The 25,234-nt window shown below is 37.2% G+C and overlaps 1 protein-coding gene across 5 annotated transcripts in view; it reads right to left on the bottom strand.

Moving 5' to 3' along the window:
* Positions 1–25,234, bottom strand: part of STAG1 (stromal antigen 1) — a 453,722-nt gene that overhangs the window by 276,057 nt on the left and 152,431 nt on the right. For all 5 annotated transcript variants that reach the window (XM_046002314.1, XM_046002311.1, XM_046002310.1 and 2 more), the window contains one exon: positions 22,018–22,182. In XM_046002314.1, the coding sequence (XP_045858270.1) occupies positions 22,018–22,182 (165 nt within the window). The remainder of the gene's footprint in view (positions 1–22,017; positions 22,183–25,234) is intronic.

The following is a 25,234-nucleotide window of genomic DNA, read 5'->3' as shown; positions in this document are numbered from 1 at the left end:
GAGTTCTAAGAGGGGATATGGGATTTTTATCTTTCTTGAAGTATGTTAGGGCGAGTCCTTTCTGCAGCCAGGGAAGAGACATTCATATCCTACCTAATTACGCTGAAAACAGCACAACATCTACATATATTTTCTAAGATTATCCATGCCAGATCACTCTTTGTCTTCCTTCAACTAATTCAGAACCTCAAAGGACTATAACTACTGAAAAGCAGTTCCCTATACCAATCACAACTTATGTTTTTGTTCTATCTATTGAACAGTAAATTTGTTTTCCTAATATTTGGTTACAGAGCTCCAGGAGGAAAATCAACAGATACATGAAGTGATACTGCTACAAATTTGGTCTTCAATGTCATTAACAACCCTTTTAAATATCCTAGATTGGCTTCCTCTTATTTCTTTAAAATCACTTCCAAATCTTTAACAACTTTCCTCATTTATATTCATGCCTGCCAAAAATTCTAGCACTGACTCCAGGTTAAGAAATCCTGTACTAGGATCAAAGGTCCTCACCAGAGGGAAACAAATCTCCTCTGTCCTATCTCAAAGGCTTAGAACCAAAGCCTATCAAGTAAGAAATTAGATCAACATGTACGTAATTTTCTTCAGCAGTTTGAAAAGAAATTTTAAAATTTTTTTGGTCGTGGGGGAAAGGATTCTGCTTTACATATGATTAAAGTTAGGATACAGAGTAAGAAATTGTACAACCACAGTCAATCCAGATTTACTGTGGTAAATAAAGGAAGAAATCTCATTGATACCTCAATACCTTTATTCAAACATGTCTTCTATATAGTAGGGTATTTTAGCCAAAAGCATTAAAATAAGTTAGATCCCCTCTCTGGTAATAAAACTAGTAGAAAACACCAAATCACATGTATTTAAACAGTTATAAACAGTAACACAAATATATACAAGTATGTACATAAAAGCCATTTTTCCTAAAAATGACTTCATAAAACTATTATATTGATATATAGAATCAAACATATACATACAGATAGTAACAGTCATACCTTTACTTACTTGATCAGCCCTTGAACATCTGTATAAAAGATGATATAACTGGATGATACCTTTGGAAGATTAGAGGGTATCACGAAGAAAATTAGTAATATCTGAAACACCCAAGTTAAAGCCACAGCTTGACATCAAGAAGGACTGGAACAATACAGCAATGTATTTTTCCTAAAGCTAAACATGTGAAAAACAGTAGTTACCTCTGGATATAACTGAATAGAGACTGTGAAAATTCCTAAGTAGAGTTCCTAGCTTCCTTGAGGACTACGGTTCTAAATAATTTATAGGCAGTCAATGCTCTTATCCTAGCACTAACCAGCAGCTTTTATCATGTACTATCTTCTGAAAAAATTAAAATATGTACCACATATCTTTGCTCTAATTATCTAAAAGTAACTGTGGCGTGCAAATCTGTGTTCTCCTTTCCACAGTATGTACTAAATGGGAAAGCAAGTACCCTGCCATGGACTACATTAGCCAGGTCACCTTAGTATCCAGTAAATTCCCATCAACTGAATGTAAACAAAGGAGCCAAAAGCTTCCTAAGAAGTAGGTACTGCTCCATTCTCTCTCCCCTTCCACCCACTGAATGCAAATAACACTGAGGCTCTAGAGGAAAAAGGGGCCAGATAATAGAAGGAGCATGATCCCTGAATCATATGAAAGGAAGATGGGTACCACTAATTCTGGTAAAGAATGGTTAGACAATGAGAAATTAATGTCTATCATGATAAGCCACTGTATTTGAAATTAAATTTTTATAGCTACTCTATGTAGCTGCTAGAATTTTTGAGAATAGGTTAAAACATCTACAAAGTTAATTTCAGAGAGACACTCTAATTATGTAAAAACCTCAAAGAAAGCCCAAAACCCACTTCTAAGTAAATACTAACCTATCATTTGAGGATTTTCAAATAACTATGCAATGAAATGAGCAGTTTTTATCTTCTGTCCTAAAACATTCTGTATATTCTGTATATTACTTTTCATTCTAAGAAAGTGGAAGAAATCAGGGCTAAAGTGTTTTAAAAAAACTTAATAATTCAAATACTATATAATCAAACACAAAAAAACTGAGAGAAATGAAGTTTATGTTTAGAACTTCCTTACTCTTCTCAAATTAGGCAGTAAGCTGACTGTGAAATATCCTGGACCAGTTCCTAATCTCAATTTAAATTATGCATATGATGAGACGTAAAGGAGTTTAAAGGTAATTCAGCTAAATCACTAAAAGGGATCAACAATGACTACTGTATAAAAATATAATCATTTCTACCAAAAATCATGGCTAGAAAATCTGAACATTTCTAAAGATCAAATTAAGATACAATTCTAAGGTATGTGCCTTGGTTTGATAATACCTTGACTGATATAACTATCTCTTTCATCCAATTAGTATTTGTAAAGTTCTATTTATTTTACCTGCTTCTTATGTACATCCTCTTTGGGGATCAAAATAAACCAAGCTGTTTAAGTTGGGGGGGGGCATAATCTGACACAAATTCAACTCTTTCTTTTGCCTTATGTTTTCTTCATATTTTATTAAATTCCATTAAATCTGTTATATTAAGAAAGTCCCCCAAATTGCCAAAGACCAAACATGTACAAACATTTTTACATAATAAGACATTACTAATATCAACTATAATAAGGGTGAGGTAAAAAATAAACACTAACAGTTTCTGGATAGTCTGCTCTTTAAAAAAAATGGGGGGGGGTGTTTAGGCCACTCAAATAAGATTCCCTTTAAGTGAGAAGCACACTGGGTGGTGGTGTCACAGAGAGTAATATGGCTATCATGCAAGTCCAAATAAAGCCAAATTTTCTGCTGACCAAGAAGGCCACAATGAACTAGTAGATAGTTCAGGATTAAGCTGTTAATCTTTCCTCTGTAATGAGATATAGCCAATAAAAGTAACTTAAACTCAAAAAGGAAAAACACTCTTCCTCACCTAATTTCATTTAAGCCTTCAAAAGGTATTCTATCATTTTTAAATGATCCTGGATGTCACCTTAACTTTTTAAACATAACCAAAGATACCATTTAGTAAAGACCTCTTGTGTCTACCTTTACTTTAGAGTCAGATCACATTTCTCTGGACCAAGAGAAAAAACGAACGTTAGAATAATACTTCAAAAGAGGAAGGGACATAAAGGCAGAAAGAGAGATGGTCCTGGGACCACAACTTTTCAGATGGAGGAGACAGGGAGAGGGAAGAATGGTAGAGGAGTACCTGCCTTGGGCCAAGAATCATGTTATAGGATGAAGTGGTCCTGAGTCTTATCCTCTTACCTACCCTCCAAAAGGGACCTATGCTGGACTATATATTTAACTCCCCAATCCTTGATTCCTTGATTTCCAAGGAAATCCATTCAATTCCTTGAATCCTTCCCCTTCTTCTCACTGATCGTGATCACCAGGATTTCAGTGTTACCAACAATGACCACTAGGACCACCACAATGACAACACTGGGGCTAGCTGTTAAATGTCCATGGTGGGTGGGAGTGGATTTCTTATCCATGTAAAAATTACCAGCAGGGGATGACCTACACAGAGGTGCATACTGTGAAGGTTATCATCCTGGGAGAGTAATTCATCCCTAACCCCCCTCTTAAAATAGGCAGAGCTAGCATCAAGGATCTTCCAAGAGGTGTTCTACTTTTGCTTAATATAGAGAGTTAGCTGCCTATAGTGCACCACCAGCCTGTACATGGGATATTATCAAGTCACAGTCACAAAAGAGCCACTACAGTTCAACTTCCCAGTCTAAGTTTAAAAAGCAAAGCCATCTTGGTAGTGATGCTTTTGCAACAAGAGTGTTGTGCTGTAGGATCAGGTCTTCATTTTCCAAATCATGGATGCCCATCAGGTTCATCCGCCAGCACAAGAACATTTGGTTGTACTAGTGGGCCTTCAACCACCATTTCTGTCACATCTGGGGTTGTACAGGTTATCAATGTCAACAACCATACACGTGGCTAGGTATTACCAGACTCTAGCCACTCTTGTGGCCACTCATACATGCCTTTATCTTAGGAACTAAGAGCTCTAGAATGGAGTGTTCACCTCAAGAGCACAGTGCCTGGCACCAGTAGCGCTCCTCCCCTTCCACCCCCACCCCTAAATGATCAACTCATTCATGGGACATGTGAAATATACGTGACTGACTGTCACCATTAGTCCAGACTCCCCACCAGGGTCAGAACAGAGGAATGAGAACTGGCAGGATAGAAAGATACTCATAGGGCTTTGAAAGGACCCAAGCTCTGTCTGCTACATGGATGAGTGTCTACAACTGTGCTGCCTGCAGCTTCCTCCTTTTCATGTACAAAATTCATTTCTGAGTGACACCAAAATACACAGCTGTTGAAGTTGTGATTATATACATTTTGACTGTTGAAAAATTAACAATTTCAATTATTTGACAACTGCCTGTCACCATGGAAAAGATCACATGATCTATGCTATTTTATATGAGAGAAATAAACTTCAGTCTTGTTTAAACACCTACCATTTAGTTGTCTACTTCAGCTAAACTTAATCTAGATGTTTGTTATATTTGAATTTTTCATTATGATGTTAAAAATCAGAATAAACGTTTTAGTATTTTACTATATGATTTTTGAATCCTGTACACCCAAAATCTTACACTGTAGTGGATGCAGCTATAAAGCCATATTTCTTGCATTACACTCATATGTTGATTAATTCTACTCAAGTATTTATACCTGCTCAATTCTGTAAAGTTTTACTCCACACTCCTCATCTTCATTGTATTATTTTCTATTTTCTGGCTATCTTTGTCATATTCATTTCAGTCAATGATATACTTCTTCTCTCCCCTAATATCTCCTTAGAATTTTCACAATTACTCACACTTCTCAGACATTCTTCAGCCATTTTAATACTTAGTAAACCTTTTAAGCTTTGCAATGAACATGTAGAAATTCAAAATGTTATTATGAAACACTTTTGTCCATTTTATCAATGACTCAGTAATGTATGTAATTTCTGACAAGTCATAATATAAGTTCAAACACGAGTTAACAGATGAGATTTAAATAAAGTCACAGGTGCTTTTTCACCTTCTTTGGTGTAGTCACAGAGTAAAATGCACCCAGCTAAATCTTGAGGAAGAATTCCTCTGTATTTTATATGTTGAGATTTGGCAACAACCCCATTTGTAAGCTAGGGACTAGAAGAAATCAATGTCCTTTAAAAGTTCAAGTTTTCTTGAAGGGTCGGGGATGGGAGGTTGGGGGAACCAGGTGGTGGGTAATAGGGAGGGCACGTATTGCATGGAGCACTGGGTGTTGTGCAAAAACAATGAATACTGTTACGCTGAAAATAAATAAATAAATTTTTAAAAAATTGCAAAATATTTCAAAAAAAAAAGTTCAAGTTTTCTTTACAAAAGAACAAAGCTTCCTCTCTAAGGGATAGAGAATGACACATCACAGACTATCCTCTTCTCTAAGATAACTGTATCTTTTTCCAATCATATTAAAAGTACAAAACCAGTTTTCCCTTCAGAGTCACCTGTCAAAAGCCAACATAAGACTAAATTCTGTCATTAGGTATATATCATTTATGCTCTAATTCTAATTCCTATTCACAGAACTTACCATTAGTAGTAGCATACTAAGACAATTAGTATTAATCATTGCTTTGTGATGGCATATTAACAGATTATTTGATCACTAACAAGGATTTCCTTTCCCTCCCATGATTAGAAAGTCTATGAATGCAAGGGATCGGGAAAGTTTCGTTCATCTACATCTCTTACACCTAACCCAATGCCTGAAACAATAGGCTTTTAATGAATTTTTTTCTTAAGATTTTATTTCTTTATTTGACAGAGAGAGAGATCACAAGTAGGCAGAGAGACAGGCAGAGAGGGGGAAGGAGGCTCCCTGCAGAGCAGAGAGCCCGATGTGGGGCTCAATCCCAGGTACCTGGGATCATGACCTGAGCGAAGACAGCCACTTAACTGACTGAGCCACCCAGGTGTCCCAGGCTTTTAATGAATTTTTGAATGATTAAACTATAATCCAACCTTTTCAGTTGATACCTGAGGGTACAAAATTCAAATGCCAATGATTAGTTCATTTAAATGCTTACTAAGCCCATAACTACAACAATAAATACCAGTTAGATTAAGTAAATAACATGAATGTTCCAAAATTCAACATGTATTCAGTGTCATGTATCTAAAAGTCAAAATGTCGGGGCGCCTGGGTGGTTCAGTGGATTAAGCCGCTGCTTTCGGCTCAGGTCATGATCTCAGGTCCTGGGATCGAGCCCCGCATCGGGCTCTCTGCTCCGCAGGGAGTCTGCTTCCTCCTCTCTCTCTCTGCCGGCCTCTCTGCCTACTTGTGATCTCTCTCTCTCTGTCAAATAAATAAAAAAAATAAATTTAAAAAAAAAAAAAAAAAAAAAAGTCAAAATGTCCAAACCAAATTATTTCCATATCCATCCTCCAACACCAATGCTCATGCAAAATTTTCTTTTGGTGAACACCACCAAGTCAAACTAGCAATGAGCTTAGATTCCTTCCTCTTATCTTTCAGAATCACTTCATAGCCTTAGTATTTGTAGACTCTGTCACTTCCTCTTCATCCTGATACTCTATAAATTTAAACATGTGTTTCTTCCTAATTGGATCAGTAAAAAACTGAATCAATGAAAGAAGTCTGATTCCAAATCATTACAACCTCCAAATCATTATCTAAACTGCATCCAGAAAAATATTTCTAAAAATGCTAGTGAATACTCATCCAATACTACTACTCATCTTTTCTTTCTAAAATGCCACCAATTTCACAAAAAGGTCTTCTGTAGTCAATATGTTTATAAAATGACTATATCCCTTCCCCTCTCAAGAGAGAGAAAATGTGAAGCCTTTGATAAGATTTGTATTAAAGAACCTGATTTCTTTTATTAAACATCCCACAATTATTTATGGCTCTTTTTGTCTTTCTTCCCTACCAGAACACTCAATGTTCACAATATAACCTTTCTCTGAGTTCTGTTTTTACTATAGTATCATATGCCCTCTACAGTAAAAGGTATAGATCTCATCTTTATATGTCTTGTTTCTATAGTAAGAAATGCTTCCCTGCTGCCTAGCTAATTCCCACTCATCTTTCAAGTCTCAGTTCAAGTTCTATCTATTCAGGCAAGCCTTCCATGACCCTGTTCTCTAGACAGGCCTAAGTGAATTTTTCATGATTTCAACCCACCCTGTATATCTTCTTAAGTATTCTACAACATCTGTTTCCCATGAGACTATATTCCATGAGGACAGAACACTGGTTTTAGTTCTGAATATAAAGCCTCTGATTATAGGAGATGCATAAGCACCTATTTTAGCTAGTGAACGGATTCTTTACAATTCTGATAGGGAGAAAAGACAAGACAGAAAGCCATAAATAGTTGCAGGAATCAACGGGTTGTGGGATGCTAAAGAAACAAGAAATCAGGTTCTTTAATATAAACCTTATCAAAGCCTTCACATTAGAGTTAGACAGATTTGTACTCCCAAGAGTTGGCACCCTACAGTCTTACTGACGTAGTATAATACACCATTTTTTTAAAAGATTTTATTTGTTTATTTGACAGAGAGATCACAAGTAGGCAGAGAAGCAGGCAGAGGGGGAGGGGGAAAAAAGGCTCCCCGCTGAGCAGAGAGCCCCATGAGGGGCTCCATCCCAGGACCCTGAGATCATAACCTGAGCTGAAGGCAGAGGCTTTAACCCACTGAGCCACCCAGGCACCCCTCATCCACAATTTTAATGTTATTCACTCGGATGAGTGAGACACAGTATTTTACAGTGTTACAACCAAAATTTTATTATTTCATCTTTAGCACTTTATTTGAATGGGCTCTTATCTCCTATTACATTGTTCTAATAAACTATTACTGCTATACAGAGGGCTGATCATTTTTTTTAAGGTTGATTTTTCTTTTGATGTCTATTTTCTCTTTAGGAATTTTGCAGAACACTTTTAATGTTTCTAACAGTTTCTATCCTGAAAATTCGACAAAGACAATTATATATTCTGTAAATATGGATAATTTTGTTATCTTCCTTACCAAAGGAATTTCCCGCTTGTTCCTAATTCACCAAGAGTACTGTTCATCACAATTATCACCTAAACTCTATCAAATGATTTTTCTAAACACTTCACATAATTTTAGATAAGGACAGGTTTCCCCCTACCATGACATGACTATCTGGTATATTATAGTAAAATATTTGTTAATAGTAAACTATCCTTGTATAGTAAACGTCCTTTATCCAGACAAAAACCTCTAGGTCTTAAAAATGTATTGACCCCCAATCGCTAATATTTTTATTTAGCCGACCTTTTGTACAATTTCTTTCTCTGTGTAATTTCCATTTCTACTTTAATTATCCCTTTCTGCCTAATTACTCTTCTTTCTTCCTAATTAACTTAGGTTGCTCTTTTTCTAGTTTCTACTGCTTTTGCTAATATTAATATATTTAAGACTGTGTATTTATCCAAGTAATGCTTTACCTAGCCCCAGTACTTTTACTAACAGTACTTTCATGAACACTCACATATCAACCTTCTGTATTTCCTCTTCACACATCATAAAAGAACCTTTTGATACATGTAAGTATAACTCAGAAGAGGAATTTATTTTGTGTATTTCAACATCATTTCAGCTATCACTATGGTCAGAAAATAGGATCAAGTATTCCTTGTTGAAATATTTTAAGATTTTCTTTCAATCCTCCAGGTTCTACAGTTATACTCTACTATTAAAACCTACGTAATTATTTTTACTTACCTGCTCACTTCTGAGAACAAACTCGGGATCTGAGGAAATATGCCTGAGAAATTTTTCAAAAATTATCTCTTCAAAACAATGTATCTTCTTCTGACATATTTTGGAACCCTTCAATCCATATCATGAAATTGCTCTTTCATAAGTCTTTATGTCTCTGGACTACATTCTAAATGAATGCCTAATGATTGTTAAGTCTTAAATTCTCCCTTTGATGACATCTACGATAGTTTCTTTCCCTCGGTAAAACTAATTTATTAAATTTATCCCCTTTTGGGGGGGCACCTTAAATATGCTATTTATTTCTTTTATTATTCACCCCACCCCATCTAAAGTTTTGTGATTATCTCTGCTTATCCTCTCATTCTATTGCAGAACTAGATCACATAATGCAGGTTTAGAACTTGCTCTAAAATAACATTTTGAATTTTTACAGACCCAGTCACCAACTTAGTTAAGCAGACATTTCAATTCAGGTCCTGGTTTTAAGAACTATGTCTGTCTTCTCCCTTTCCTCAGCCCTTGATTTCCCATAAATGAGGTTTTAGACTACGTTATTATCCAAACAAGGCACTCTTTGGTATTAACAGAGTCTCTATTAATAACTACATTTAAAAAAAGCATAAACTGGGAGTCTCAAAGGTAACCTGAGATATATGATCACCCTAAACATAAGCTTTAGCCAATGCAGCAGTTATCAGTGGCTTTCTTTAGTCTCCTTTACAAGCATGGAGACTAATGTTAGGCCCTGGCTTCATGTAGGTACAAGCCTGACTCTATTCCTCTATGTTTCATGAAGCAGTTTTAGCCTTTTTAAAAAACTTTTTAAAAGATTTATTCATTTATTTAACAGAGAGAAAGAGAGGGAACACAAGTAGGGAGAGTGGGACAGGGAGAAGCAGACCTCCTGCGAACCAGGGAGCCCAATGTGGGACTCGATCCCAGGACCCTGGGATCATGACCTGAACCCAAGGCAGATGCTTAACGACCGAGACACCCAGGTACCCAGTTTTAGTCCTTTTAACATACAAGAAGCAAACTCTTCCCTCCAAGTACCTGCTTCTGTATTCTAAACCCAATCCTCTTCATCACTGTAGATTATCTTAGACTTTAAACACAGAAAGATTTAGTTTTTAAACTCATTATCTGTATTCTTTTTAATATTTTATTATTACTTTATGTTTGAAATGAGGAGGTAATAAACAATGAGATTAGTGTACCACCTTCAATTAAAAAAAAAACCAATTTTTTAAACATGCATTCCCTTTACTCAGTAACTACTTTCAGGAATTTATGTTACAAAACCATTCCCACATACACATTTTAGATGGATATCTCAATATTCAAAGAAGTGCTATTTTTAATACAATAACAATAATCTAGTTTACATGAATAGTAAACTAGTTTTAGTAGTGTAGTTTATATCTTACTTCTTTTAAGAAAAAGGAGCCCAAGTAAAAAACTATATAAATAAGTTATGGCCCAGACATGTTAGGAAACAATATAAAGGTAATGTCACAGTAAAAATGCCCATAATAGAATGCTCAATAAAAAATATATATATACAGAAGTTTGTAGATGTGAATATAGGAAGGAAACAAAAATATAACATGACTAACAAAAAAACTATAGTGAAGTAGAAAATGTTTGGGGCACAAGAATAGAGAAAAACAAGAATAGAGAGAAGAAGTTGAAAAGATGGGTTAAACCCAAATAACAGAAAGCACTAGAGGCTGAACTACTTATTTTAACCTTTCACAAAATGTGGATTCACAGGATGGCGGAGAAGTAGCAGGCTGAGACTACATCAGGTAGCAGGAGATCAGCTCGACAGCTTATCTAAACATTGCAAACACCTACAAATCCAACGAGAAATCGAAGAGAAGAAGAACAGCAAATCTGGAAACAGAAAATCAACCACTTTCTGAAAGGTAGGACTGGCGGAGAAGTGAATCCAAAACAACGGGAAGATAGACCGCGGTGGGGAAGGGCCGGCTCCCCGAAAGCGACGGAGCAACGGAGCACAAAATCAGGACTTTTAAAAGTCTGTTCCACTGAAGGACATTGCTCCAGAGACTAAACCGGAGTGAAGCCCACACGGGGTGAGTGTGGCCCCACGTCCCGCAGGGTCACAGAAGGATCGGGGGTGTCGGAGTGTCACAGAGCTCGCAGGTATTAGAACAGAGAAGCTGGCTACAGAGACGGAGCCGAAGACTGAACTCTCAGCTCGGGGTTACCTTGAACTGGTCGAAGGATGGGTGAGCTCGGAGAGCGGCTGGAGGCCGGGGATACGGGAGTGATAGGGTGCAGTTCTCTGGGGGCGCACGGAGGAGTGGGGCCCCGGGCTCTTGGCTCCTCTGGGCCAGAGACTGGGAGGCCACCATTTTCATTCTGGTCCCCCGGAACTCTACGGAAAGCAGACAGGGAACAGAAGCTCCCAAAAGCGAACTTGAGTGGATTACTTACCCCCCAGTAAGGGCGGTACAATTCCACCTGGGCAAAGACACTTGAGAGTCACTACAACAGGCCCTTCCCCCCAGAAGATCAACAAAATATCCAGCCAGGATGAAGTTCATCTATCAAGGAAAGCAGGTTCAATACCTAGGACAGCAGCGGAATTCCAGAGGAGGAGAAAGCAAAGCACGGAACTCATGGCTTTCTCCCCATGATTCCTTAGTCTTGCAGTTAATTCAATTTCTTTTTTCAATTTTTTTCTTTCTTTTTTCTTCTTCAGCTAAATTTTTTTTTAACTTTTACCCTTTTCTTTTTTAACATTTTTTGGGTAGTTTATTTAAAATATATATTTTTTCTTTCTTTTTCATATTTTTTATTGGTTTTATTTTTTAAAACATTTTCGTTTTTTTTGAGCCTCTTTTTATCCCCTTATTCCCCCCCACAATTTGGGGTTCCTTCTGATTTGGTTACAGCGCATTTTTCTGGGGTCTTTGCCACCCATTTAGTATTTTATTTGATCCTTCATATCCTCTTATCCAGATAAAATGACAAGGTGGAAAAAATCACCACAAACAAAAGAACAAGAGGCAGTACCGAAGGCTAGGGACCTAATCAACACAGACATTGGCAATATGTCAGATCAAGAGTTCAGAATGACAATTCTGAACGTTCTAGCCGGGCTCGAAAAAGGCATGGAAGATATTAGAGAAACCCTCTCTGGAGATATAAAAGCCCTTTCTGGAGAAATTAAAGAACTAAAATCTAACCAAGTTGAAATCAAAAAAGCTATTAATGAGGTGCAATCAAAAATGGAGGCTCTCACTGCTAGGATCAATGAGGAGAAGAAAGAATTAGTGATATAGAAGACCAAATGACAGAGAATAAAGGAGCTGAGCAAAAGAGGGACAAACAGCTACTGGACCACGAGGGGAGAATTCGAGAGATAAGTGACACCATAAGACGAAACAACATTAGAATAATTGGGATTCCAGAAGAAGAAGAAACAGAGAGGGGAGCAGAAGGTCTATTGGAGAAAATTATTGGAGAGAATTTCCCTAATATGGCAAAGGGAACAAGCATCAAAATCCAGGAGATGCAGAGAACCCCCCTCATAATCAACAAGAATAGGCCCACACCCCGTCACCTAAAATTAAAATTTACAAGTCTTAGTGACAAAGAGAAAATCCTGAAAGCAGGCTGAGTAACATACAATGGTAAAAATATTAGATTGGCAGCAGACTTATCCACAGAGACCTGGCAGGCCAGAAAGAGCTGGCATGATATATTCAGAGAACTGAACGAGAAAAACATGCAGCCAAGAATACTATATCCAGCTAGGCTATCATTGAAAATAGATGGAGAGAGAAAAAGCTTCCAGGACAAACAAAAACTGAAAGAATTTGCAAACACCAAACCAGCTCTACAGGAAATATTGAAAGGGGTCCTCTAAGCAAAGAGAGAGCCTAAAAGTAGTTGATCAGGAAGGTACAGAGACAATATAGCAGTAACAGTCACCTTACAGGAAATATAATGGCACTAAATTCATATCTCTCAATAGTTACACTGAATGTTAATGGGCTAAATGCCCCAATCAAAAGACACAGGCTATCAGAATGGATAAAAAAACAAAACTCATCAGTATGTTGCCTACAAGAAACTCATTTTAGACATGAAGACACCTACAGATTTAAAGTGAGGGGGTGGAAAACAATTTACCATGCTAATGGGCATCAGAAGAAAGCTGGGGTGGCAATCCTTATATCAGATCAATTAGATTTTAAGCCAAAGACTATAATAAGAGATGAGGAAGGACACTATAGGGTATTCAAAGGGTCTGTCCAACAAGAAGATCTAACAGTTTTCAATATCTATGCCCCTAACGTGGGAGCAGCCAACTATATCAACCAATTAATAACAAAATCAAAGAAATATATCAATAATAATACAATAATAGTACGGGACTTCAACACTCCCCTCACTGAAATGGACAGATCATCCAAGCAAAAGATCAACAAGGAAATAAAGGCCTTAAATGACACACTGGACCAGATGGACATCACAGATATATTCAGAACATTTCATCCCAAAGCAACAGAATACACATTCTTCCCTAGTGCTCATGGAACATTCTCCAGAATAGATCACATCCTGGGTCACAAATCAGGTCTCAAATGGTATCAAAAGATTAGGATCATTCTCTGCATATTTTCAGACCACAATGCTCTGAAACTAGAACTCAATCACAAGAGGAAACTTCAATCACAAGAGGAAAGCTGGAAAGAACCCAAATACATGGAGACTAAACAGCATCCTTCTAAAGAATGAATGGGTCAACAAGGAAATTAAAGAAGAATTGAAAAAATTCATGGAAACAAATGATAATGAAAACAAAATGGTTCAAAATCTGTGGGACGGCTCAGTGGTTTAGGCCGCTGCCTTCGGCTCGGGTCGTGATCTCAGGGTCCTGGGATCGGGTCCCGCGTCGGGCTCTCTGCTCGGCGGGGAGCCTGCTTCCCTCTCACTCTCTCTGCCTGCCTCTCTGCCTACTTGTGATCTCTCTCTGTCAAATAAATAAATAAGAAATCTTAAAAAAAAATTTAAAAAAAAAAGAAACAAGAAAGGTCTCAAGTACACAACCTAACCCTACACCTAAAGGAGCTGGAGAAAGAACAAGAAAGAAATCCTAAACCCAGCAGGAGAAGAGAAATCATGAAGATCAGAGCAGAAATCAATGAAACAGAAACCAAAAAAACAATGGAACAAATCAATGAAACTAGGAGCTGGTTCTTTGAAAGAATCAATAAGACTGATAAACCCCTGGCCAGACTCATCAAAAAGAAAAGAGAAAGAACCCAAATTAATAAGATCATGAATGAAAGAGGAGAGATCACTACTAACACCAAAGAAATACAGACAATTATAAGAACATACTATGAGCAACTCTACGCCAACAAATTTTACAATCTGGAAGAAATGGATACATTCCTAGAGACATATAAACTACCACAACTGAACCAGGAAGAAATAGAAAACCTGAACAGGCCCATAACCAGTAAGGAGATTGAAACGGTCATCAAAAATCTCCAAACAAAAGCCCAGGGTCAGACGGCTTCCCATGGGAATTCTACCAAACATTTAAAGAAGAACTAATTCCTATTCTCCTGAAACTGTTCCAAAAAATAGAAAAGGAAGGAAAACTTCCAAACTCATTTTATGAGGCCAGCATCACCTTGATCATAAAACCAGACAAGGATCCCACCAAAAAAGAGAAGTACAGACCAATATCCTTGATGAACACAGATGCAAAAATTCTCACCAAAATACTAGCCAATAGGATTCAACAGTATATTAAAAGGATTATTCACGGTATCCAAATTGGCAAGGAAGAAGTCAAACTCTCCCTCTTCGCAGATGACATGATTCTTTATATGGAAAACCCCAAAGACTCCACCCCCAAATTTTTAGAATTCATACAGCAATTCAGTAACGTGGCAGGATACAAAGTCAATGTACAGAAATCAGTGGCTTTCTTATACACTAACAATGAAAATACAGAAGAGAAATTAGGAGAATCGATTCCATTTACTATACCACCAAGAACCATAAGATACCTGGGCATAAACCTAACCAAAGAGGTAAAGGATCTGTACTCAAGGAACTACAGAACACTCATGAAAGAAATTGAAGAAGACACAAAAAGATGGAAGACGGTTCCATGCTCTTGGATTGGAAGAATAAACATTGTTAAAATGTCTATACTGCCCAGAGCAATCTATACTTTTAATGCCATTCTGATCAAAATTCCACCGGTATTTTTCAAAGAGCTAGAGCAAATAATCCTAAAATTTCTATAGAATCATAAGAGACCCCAAATTGCTAAGGAAATGTTGAAAAACAAAAACAAAAAGGGGGGCGCCTGGGTGCCTCAGTGGGTTAAAGCCTCTGCCTTCGGCTCTGGTCATGATCCCAGGGTATTGGGATCGAGCCCCACATAGGGCTCTCTGCTCTGCGGGGAGTCTGCTTCCTCCTCTCTCTCTGCCTGCCTCTCTGCCTAGTGTTGATTTCTCTCTGTGAAATAAATAAAATATTTAAAAAAAAAAAAACAAAAAAACAAAACTGGCGGCATCACATTACCCGATTTTAAGCATAACTACAAAGCTGTGATCATCAAGACAGCATGGTACTGGCATAAAAACAGACACATTGGGCGCCTGGGTGGCTCAGTGGGTTAAGCCGCTGCCTTCGGCTCAGGTCATGATCTCGGGGTCCTGGGATCGAGTCCCGCATCGGGTTCTCTGCTCAGCAGGGAGCCTGCTTCCCTCTCTCTCTCTCTGCCTACCTCTCTGTCTACTTGTGATCTCTCTCTGTCAAATAAATAAATAAAATCTTTAAAAAAAAAAAAAAAAAAAAAAAAAAACAAACAGACACATTGACCAGTGGAACAGAGTGGAGAGCCCAGATATGGAACCTCAACCCTATGGTCAATGAATCTTCGACAAAACAGGAAAAAATATACAATGGAAAAAAAGACAGTCTCTTCAATAAATGGTGCTGGGAAAACTGGACAGTGATATGAAGAAGAATGAAACTCGACCATTCTCTTACACCGTACACAAAGATAAACTCGAAATGGATAAAAGACCTCAACATGAGACAGGAATCCATCAGAATCCTAGAGACATAGGCAGTAACCTCTTCAACATCAGCCACAGCAACTTCTTTCAAGATATGTCTCCAAAGGCCAAGGAAACAAAAGCGAAAATGAACTTTTGGGACTTCACCAAGATCAAAAGCTTCTGCAGAGCAAAGGAAACAGTCAACAAAACAAAAAGGCAACCCACAGAATGGGAGAAGATACTTGCAAATGAAAGTACAGACAAAAGGTTGATATCCAGGATCTATAAAGAACTCCTCAAACTCTACACACACAAAACAGATAATCATATCAAAAAATGGGCAGAAGATATGAACAGACACTTCTCCAATGAAAACATACAAATGGCTATCAGACACATGAAAAAATGCTCATCATCACTAGCCATCAGTGAGATTCAAATTAAAACTACATAGAGATACCACCTGACACCAGTTAGAATGGCCAAAATTAGCAAGACAGGAAACAACGTGTGTTGGAGAGGATGTGGAGAAAGGGGAAAACGTCTTACACTGTTGGTGAGAATGCAAATTGGTGCAGCCACTTTGGAGAACAGTGTGGCGATTCCTCAAGAAATTAAAAATAGAGCTTCCCTATGACCCTGCAATTGCACTGCTGGGTATTTACCCCAAAGATACAAATGTAGTGAAAAGAAGAGCCATCTGTACCCCAATGTTTATAACAGCAACGGCCACGGTCGCCAAACTGTGGAAAGAACCAAGATGCCCTTCAACGGATGAATGGATAAGGAAGATGTGGTACATAAACACAATGGAGTATTATGCCTCCATCAGAAAGGATGAATACCTAACTTTTGTAGCAACATGGATGGGACTGGAAGGGATTATATGCTGAGTGAAATAAGTCAAGCAGAGAGAGTCAAGTATCATATGGTCTCACTTATTTGTGGAGCATAACAAAGAAAACGGAGGACATGGGGAGATGGAGAGGAGAGGGAGTTGAGGGAAATTTGAAGGGGAGATGAACCATGAGAGACTGTGGACTCTGAAAAACAACCTGAGGGTTTTGAAGGGGCGGGGGGTGGGAGGTTGAGGAACCAGGTGGTGGGTAATAGGGAGGACACGTACTGCATTGAGCACTGGGTGTGGTGCAAAAACAATGAACACTGTTACGCTGAAAATAAACAAATAAAAAAAAAAATTAAATATAAAAAAAATTAAAAAAAAAAAAAGGATTATTCACCTCGACCAAGTGGGATTTATTCCAGGGCTGCAAGGTTGGTTCAACATCCGCAAATCAATCAATGGGCTACAACACATCAATAAAAGAAAGAACAAAGAACAAGAACAATATGATACTCTCCATAGATGCTGAAAAAGCATTTGACAAAGTACAGCATCCCTTCCTGATCAAAACTCTTCAAAGTGTAGGGGTAGAGGGCACATACCTCAATATTATCAAAGCCATCTATGAAAAACCCACCGCAAATATCATTCTCAATGGAGAAAAACTGAAAGCTTTTCCGCTAAGGTCAGGAACACGGCAGGGATGTCCATTATCACCACTGCTATTCAACATAGTACTAGAAGTCCTAGCCTCAGCAATCAGACAACAAAAAGAAATTAAAGGCATCCAAATTGGCAAAGAAGAAGTCAAACTATCACTCTTTGCAGATGATATGATACTATATGTGGAAAACCCAAAAGATTCCATTCCAAAACTGCTAGAACTTGTATAGGAATTCAGTAAAGTGTCAGGATATAAAATCAATGCACAGAAATCAGTTGCATTTCTGTACACCAACAACAAGACAGAAGAAAGAGAAATTAAGGAGTCAATCCCATTTACAATTGCACCCAAAACTATAAGATACCTAGGAATAAACCTAACCAAGGAGGCTAAGAATCTATATGCAGAAAACTATAAAGTACTCATGAAAGAAATGGAGGAAGACACAAAGATATGGAAAAATGTTCCATGCTCCTGGATTGGAAGAGTAAATATTGTGAAAATGTCCATGCTACCTAAAGCAATCTACACATTTCAGGCAATCCCTATCAAAATCCCATCCATTTTTTTCAAAGAAATGGAACAAATAATCCTAAAATTTATATGGAACCAGAAAAGACCTCGAATAGCCAAAAGAATATTGAAAAAGAAAGCCAAAGTTGGTGCCATCACCATTCCGGACTTCAAGCTCTATTACAAAGCTGTCATCATCAAGACAGCATGGTACTGGCACAAAAACAGACACATAGATCAATGGAACAGAATAGAGAGCCCAGAAATAGACCCTCAACTCTATGGTCAACTAATCTTCGACAGAGCAGGAAGGAATGTCCAATGGAAAAAAGACAGCCTCTTCAATTAATGGTGCTTTGAAAATTGGACAGCCACATGCAGAAAAATGAAATTGGACCACTTCCTTACACCACACACGAAAATAGACTCCAAACGGATGAAGGACCTCACTGTGAGAAAGGAATCCATCAAAATCCTTAAGGAGAATGCAGGCAGCAACCTCTTCGACCTCAGCTACAGCAATATCTTCCAAGGAACATCGCCAAAGGCAAGGGAAGCAAGGGCAAAAGTGAACTATTGGGATTTCATCAAGATCAAAAGCTTTTGCACAGCAAAGGAAACGGTTAACAAAACCAAAAGACAACTGACAGAATGGGATAAGATATTTGCAAATGACATATCAGATAAAGGGCTAGTGTCCAAAATCTATAAGGAACTTAGCAAACTCAACACCCAAAGAACAAACAATCCAATCAATAAATGGGCAGAGGACATGAATAGATATTTCTGCAAAGAAGACATCCAGATGGCCAACAGACACATGAAAAAGTGCTCCACGTCACTCGGCATCAGGGAAGTACAAATCAAAAACCACAATGAGATATCACCTCACACCAGTCAGAATGGCTAAAATTAACAAGTCTGGAAATGACAGATGCTAGTGAGGATGCGGAGAAAAGGGAACCCTCCTACCCTGTTGGTGGGAATGCAAGCTGGTGCAACCACTCTGGAAAACAGCATGGAGGTTCCTCAAAATGTTGAAAATAGAACTACCCTATGACCCAGCAATTGCACTACTGGGTATTTACCCTAAAGATACAAATGTAGTGATCCGAAGGGGCACATGCACCCGAATGTTTATGGTAGCAATGTTTACAATAGCCAAACTATGGAAAGAACCCAGGTGTCCATCAACAGATGAATGGATAAAGAAGATGTGGTATATATACACAATGGAATACTATGCAGCCATCAAAAGGAATGAAATCATGCCATTTACGACGATGTGGATGGAACTAGAGGGTATCATGCTTAGTGAAATAAGTCAATCGGAGGAAGACAACTATCATATGATCTCCCTGATATGAGGAAGTGGAGATGCACCATGGGGGGGCTAAGGGGATAGGAGAAGAATAAATGAAACAAGATGGGACTGGGAGGGAGATAAACCATAAGTGACTCTTAATCTCACAAAACAAACTGGGGGTTGCTGGGGGGAGGTGGGGGCGAGAGGGGAGGGGGGTTATGGACATTGGGGAGGGTATGTGCTATCGTGAGTGCTGTGAAGTGTGTAAACCTGGCGATTCACAGACCTGTACCCTTGTGGATAAAAATACATTATATTTTTATAAAAAAGTAAAAAATAAATAAAAAATTTTTAAAAAAATGTGGATCCAAAAGAATTTAAGCAAGGAGTGATAGTATGAAAGAGCATTCGGGAAGACTAATCTGAATGAAGAATAGAGAATACAGTGGATGAAAAAGAAAATTCAGTGGATGAAAAAAGACACTGTTTTGTTTCAAATACTATACCAGATTTTGTTCATATTAAATATTAAAGATATTTTTCATATTTTTAAAAAGCTGGATTGAGGGGGTTTGGGTAGCTCAGTGGGTTAAAGCCTCTGCCTTCAACTCAGGTCATGATCTCAGGGTCCTGGGATAGAGTCCTGCATCGCGCTCTCTGCTCAGCAGGGAGCCTGCTTCCCCCTCTCTCTTCCTGCCTCTCTGCCTATTTGTGATCTCTCTGTCTGTCAAATAAATAAATAAAATCTTAAAAAAATACCGCTGGATTGAGCTTTAATACAGTATACATTAAAATTATTTTTATATACACAAATATCTTACATAAAATTTTTACATGAAAAAAATGAAAGTAAAGTACTGAAATGCAATGTTTAAATTTATACATAAAAATAAATTTCCTTGGGGTTCCTGAGTGGCTCAGTTAGTTAAGTGTCTGACCCTTGGTTTCAGACCAGGTCATGATCTTAGGATCCTGGGATCAAGTCCCGTATCTGGCCGTGCACTCAGCAGGCAGTCTGCTTGAGGATTCTCTTCCTCTGTCCCTCCCTGGGCTCACACTAGCATGCTCTCTTTCTCTCTAAAATAAATAAATCCTTTAAAAATATAATAAATTTATAGTAAAACAAAAATTCCACTTAAATGTGGAAACCCATAAAGCAGACCTCAAAAATAAGATACTTATAACTTGGTAACAATTTTTCTACTAAAGTATAATAAGGAAACTATCAAGCTTTGTGGCTAAGGGTCATTATTTTAAAATTATATTTATGTAACTTACAGTCTGTCCACTGCTTCAAATAACTGGAAATTTGTTTCTTTTACCATTAGCATCATCACACTGCCCCACTTCTCCTCCCATACAAATTCCAAGACGCCTGAACATATCAATCCATTAACATACAACAAAAGCAGTAAAAGCTGAATTCTCTTAAGAAATGCAAAAGGAAATACAGGTTAAAAAACAAAAATTTCTAAAAGTAAACCTGTTTCATAAATTACCTTAATTTTAAAGAATCTAAAAAGGAACTATCAAAAATGAGCAAATAAATAGAGAATGCAAATAACTGACTTTTATCAATCATTGTGACCGAAGAAATGCACATAAGAATAATAAATTACAGGGATGCCTGGGTGATACAGTCTGTTGAGCCTCCAATTCTTGGTTTCAGCTCAGGTGGTGATCTCAGAACTGTGAGATCAAGAGCTGAGATGGGCTACATGATCAGTGTGGAGTCTGCTTGGATTTCTCTCTCACTCTCCCTCTGATCATCCCCCACCCAATTAATAAATAAATCATAAATAAATAAATGATTTTTAAAAATATATTATCAATTGATTCCTAAATATAAAGTATCCAGTTGCTAGGCACACTTCTAGTGAAAGATAGAGTAGTAAAATTTTTTGGAGAGTAATATTATTTATGTATCACAGAGTTAAAAAATACACTTTCACCAAAAAATTTTGCCCTAGTGTATTTTTTTTTATTAAAGATATTATTTATTTGAAAGATAGAGATAGTTAAGAGACAGAAAACACAAGCAGGGAGAGCTGGTGAGGGAGAAGTGAAGCGGGGCTCGATCCCAGGACACTGGCATCACCACTTGAGGTGAAAGCAGACACTTACCAACTGAGTCACTCAGGTGCCCCTAACTCTAGTGTTTAAAATGAAAAAAAAGAGGTAGAGAGGTAAACACAAATAATGAATAAACTCTGTAACAGTTAAAAAAATGAAAGATACACTAAAAGAACAGTAAAATAACTGTGATTTATCCTTATAATCAATTAGTAAGAAGCCAATAATTATATGCTCTTACAGAACATTTAATAATGTTTGTTAAGTGAATGAGGAAAGAGAAGAGAGGATAGGAAGATTATAAAAGATCACATACACACACAAAATAACCATGAGTATTAATTGTGGTTATTCCTAGCTCACTACTTAAGAATCCTTTTTTTATACCCTTTCTTCTTTGAAATATTCTTCAGTACACATATGTTACTTATAGTAAGTCAGATTCTAAACATATATAGTAAGGCAATAAAAATTCTCTCAGGCAGCTATTATATACAAGTCATTTTACTCAGTACGCTGTAACCTAAAGTGCATTTTACCATTAAACAAAATGCCTTTCCTGATGTAACTAAGTAAAACAAAGAAAATTTTTAAAGATAAACTTCATTATACAATCAGCAAAAACATATAAATGTCACTTAACAGGTTCCACATAGATTACTGACGGTACTGCTTTGTAAATAAAACAAAAACACTTAAAATTTACCTGCATTGCACTTTTCCCCAATTTCACCACTTCAAATAGTGTGACAGGCTCCCCTTCACCATTCTGTTGAGGGTGCCCATTAGCTCTTCCACGGCCTGTTCCTCTAACGGCAGCTTCAATTCTACTCTTCTCTCCTGGAGATTTTCGAGGTTTCTTATTTGTAGACTGATAAAAAGATGAGGAAAAAAATTAAATTAAATACAGGTACACTTTGCTTTATGCAGAATACCACAATTATGTTTCATCCTGTGGAAAGTACTTAGCACTACTGCAGGTTAAGAGATGTAATTCCTGACCAAAGGAAGCTTTACAATTTGTTTTCAGTAATAACTGAAAACAGCAAAGTGTAATTTATATAAGACATGAAAATTTTTTTTAAAAAGTTTTGCACAACAATAATGCAAAAGCTGAATATTTCAACATGTCCCCTTTGACATCTCCATCTTTATACCTTCGTGATACTATTCCCTCAGAAACCTTATTCAATAAAGCATTATTTGGAAATGCTGCATATTCAACTTCTCTCTCTATAGAAATCCTTGAGTATTTTTTTTATCCAGTCATGCAACAAATATACGTTGAACATATTTAAGACTGTTCTAGGTACTAAAAATACTAACAATAAACAAACATTCTTGCCTCTGATGGAATTTACATTCTTCAATTGACATCCCAGCCCACGCCCCCAATTTTTTTTTTTAAAGTCAACACCAGCTACCACCTTATCTATGTCTAACCTTTCAGCCAAGGATAATTTGAGAATCGCCAAGAGTCACTATTATTATTCCCATAAATTTCGTTCATATATAAACTCATCACAGTTACTGCTTTACCAAACTTACCAATGAAAATAGTGTTGCTAAATGTAATAGACATGTTTTGAAACCCTATCAATAGGCCACATGATTTCATCCTTTCCTTTCAGATATCTCTTCCCTTCCCTATATTTCTTACCTGTTAGAATTACCTTAGGGCTCCACTCAGTATCTTTTCTTCTTAAGCTTTATACTCTCTTTTAAGGGATCTACCCTCAAAACAGTCTGTTTCAGTTATCAACTTCCCAATTTATCCTTCATCTTCACATCTACCCTTGTTTGTCCCACATTATGATCCTGGAGCTGGACCTGTAAACTTTTTTGTTATCTGCTACAGTGTTCGGCTTTTTAACTACAGGGCACGGGAGGAATACTACAAAGTATGGTATGTAAAGGCTTCCCTCCCAACTTATTGCACCTGTTCCCTTCACCTTCTATTCTTCTGTTCTTCATAGCACTCTTTCAATTCTTCTTGGTTAACAATCTTACAATCATTTCTGTGTGCGGATTAATATGTAATAAACTTACTATTTATTTTTAAGTCAATTATTTTTAGAACAGTTCTAGATTTACCAAAAAACTGTGAAGACAGTACAGAAAATTCCCAGATATATCACATTCACTTACCCTATTATTAACTCCTTACCCTTTGTATGGTACATTTGCTACAGTCAGTGAACCAATATTGAGAGATTAATAAAAAGTCCCTACTTAATTCAGATTTTTTTAGTTTTGCCTAATGGCCTTCTCTGTTCCAGGACCCCATCCAGGATACCCTATTACATTTACGTCATGTGTCTCTAAACTCCTCTTGGCTTTGACAGGCTTTCCCTGGTTTTCTGGTGACCCTGACTGTTGTAAGGATTTCTGGCCAAGTGTTTTATAGAATGTTTCTCAACTGGGTTTTGTCTGATGGGTTTTTCTTATCACTACAGTGGGATTAAGGGTTTGGAGAGGAAGACGTAAGAGATAAAGTTTTACTTTTTTCCACCTTGTATCAAAGGTATACACTATCAACATGATTTATCACTGAGGATGCTGACCTTAATCAGCTGACTAAGGTGGTGTTTGTCATGTTTCTGAACTGTAAACTTACTTTTCCACCCCTTCCCATTCTGTATTTCTGGAAGAAAGACACTATATACATCCCACTACACATTTATGGGGTGGGGTGTTATTCTCCACCTCTTTCACGGGGGAGTATTTACACATATCTAGAATTTTTAGTTAGGGAGATTTATCTGTTCTTATTCATTAATTTAAACTAATGTGGACTCATCCAAACTTATTTTATACTTCGAGTTATAATTCAACACAGTTCTGTTCTTCAACCTGTTTCAGCTCTGGCTTTAGGGAGAACTTTTAGTTGGCTCCTGCATCCATTTCACATATTTCCATCTGTGTGTGTATGTGTGGGTCTTACTGGTTACCTTCTGGCAGCACAATATTCTGCAGGCTCATCTTGTATATTCCCTTCCTCAATTTTTGGAACTAGCCAATACTCCAAGGAGCTCTGGTTCCTTTTACTGAAGAATGATATTAAAGATGAAGATCTGGGCACTTGGTTTTGCTCCTTGATACTGAGTGTAAGTACTGCTGCATATAACAATTTATTATCCATATTAAGATAAATATAATTTCATACTAGTTATCTCCAACTCTAACCATTACCATATGAATGCATCTTCCCCCTTACTAATCCATATGGTCACAACCCAACAGTGACAAATCTGACACCCACTAGTATACATGTATAGCAGTACCAGAACTATTTATGTGTGTGATGAGCACCGGGTGTTACACTTAACTAATGAAGCACTGAGCACTACACAAAAAACTAATTATGTACTATACAATGGCTAACTGTATAACATAAAAAAACTGTTCAATCATACCCCAGCAGAAACAATTTTATTAACTAGAATGCATTGCTTACATATACAATGTAGTTTCTTTGATTTTAGTCTTACAGATTAATTTCAAAAGTTATTTAAGTAAGCAACTTCCTGCCCAATTCCCTTCAGTAACATTGTTTCAAACACTTCAAACAGAGGTAGACTGCTTTGTTACATTCTACATTCCCTTCTGGTATCCACCTAACCTCTTACATGACTTTATAAAATCTGTACTTCCAAAATTCACTTTTTCTGTGAAGTTCAAAGGGTTTTAACAAATGCAGTGTCATGTATGTACAATCTGGTATCTCATCACCTTAAAAAAATCCCTGTGCTTCTCCCATTCAAACCTCCCACTTCTCTTTGGCAAACAATGAATTCTTTTATCATAACTATAGTTTTGGCTTTTACAGTCATATAATTAAATCACACAGTATGCAGCCTCTTCAGACTGTATCTCTCACTTTAATAATATATAATAAGATTCATCCATGTCTTTTAGTGCTG

Source organism: Meles meles, chromosome 4, assembly GCF_922984935.1.
Source record: "Meles meles chromosome 4, mMelMel3.1 paternal haplotype, whole genome shotgun sequence".
Classification (NCBI taxonomy): domain Eukaryota; kingdom Metazoa; phylum Chordata; class Mammalia; order Carnivora; family Mustelidae; genus Meles; species Meles meles.
The sequence above is the reverse complement of the archived record's forward strand: the minus strand, read 5'-3'. Positions and strand labels throughout refer to the sequence as shown.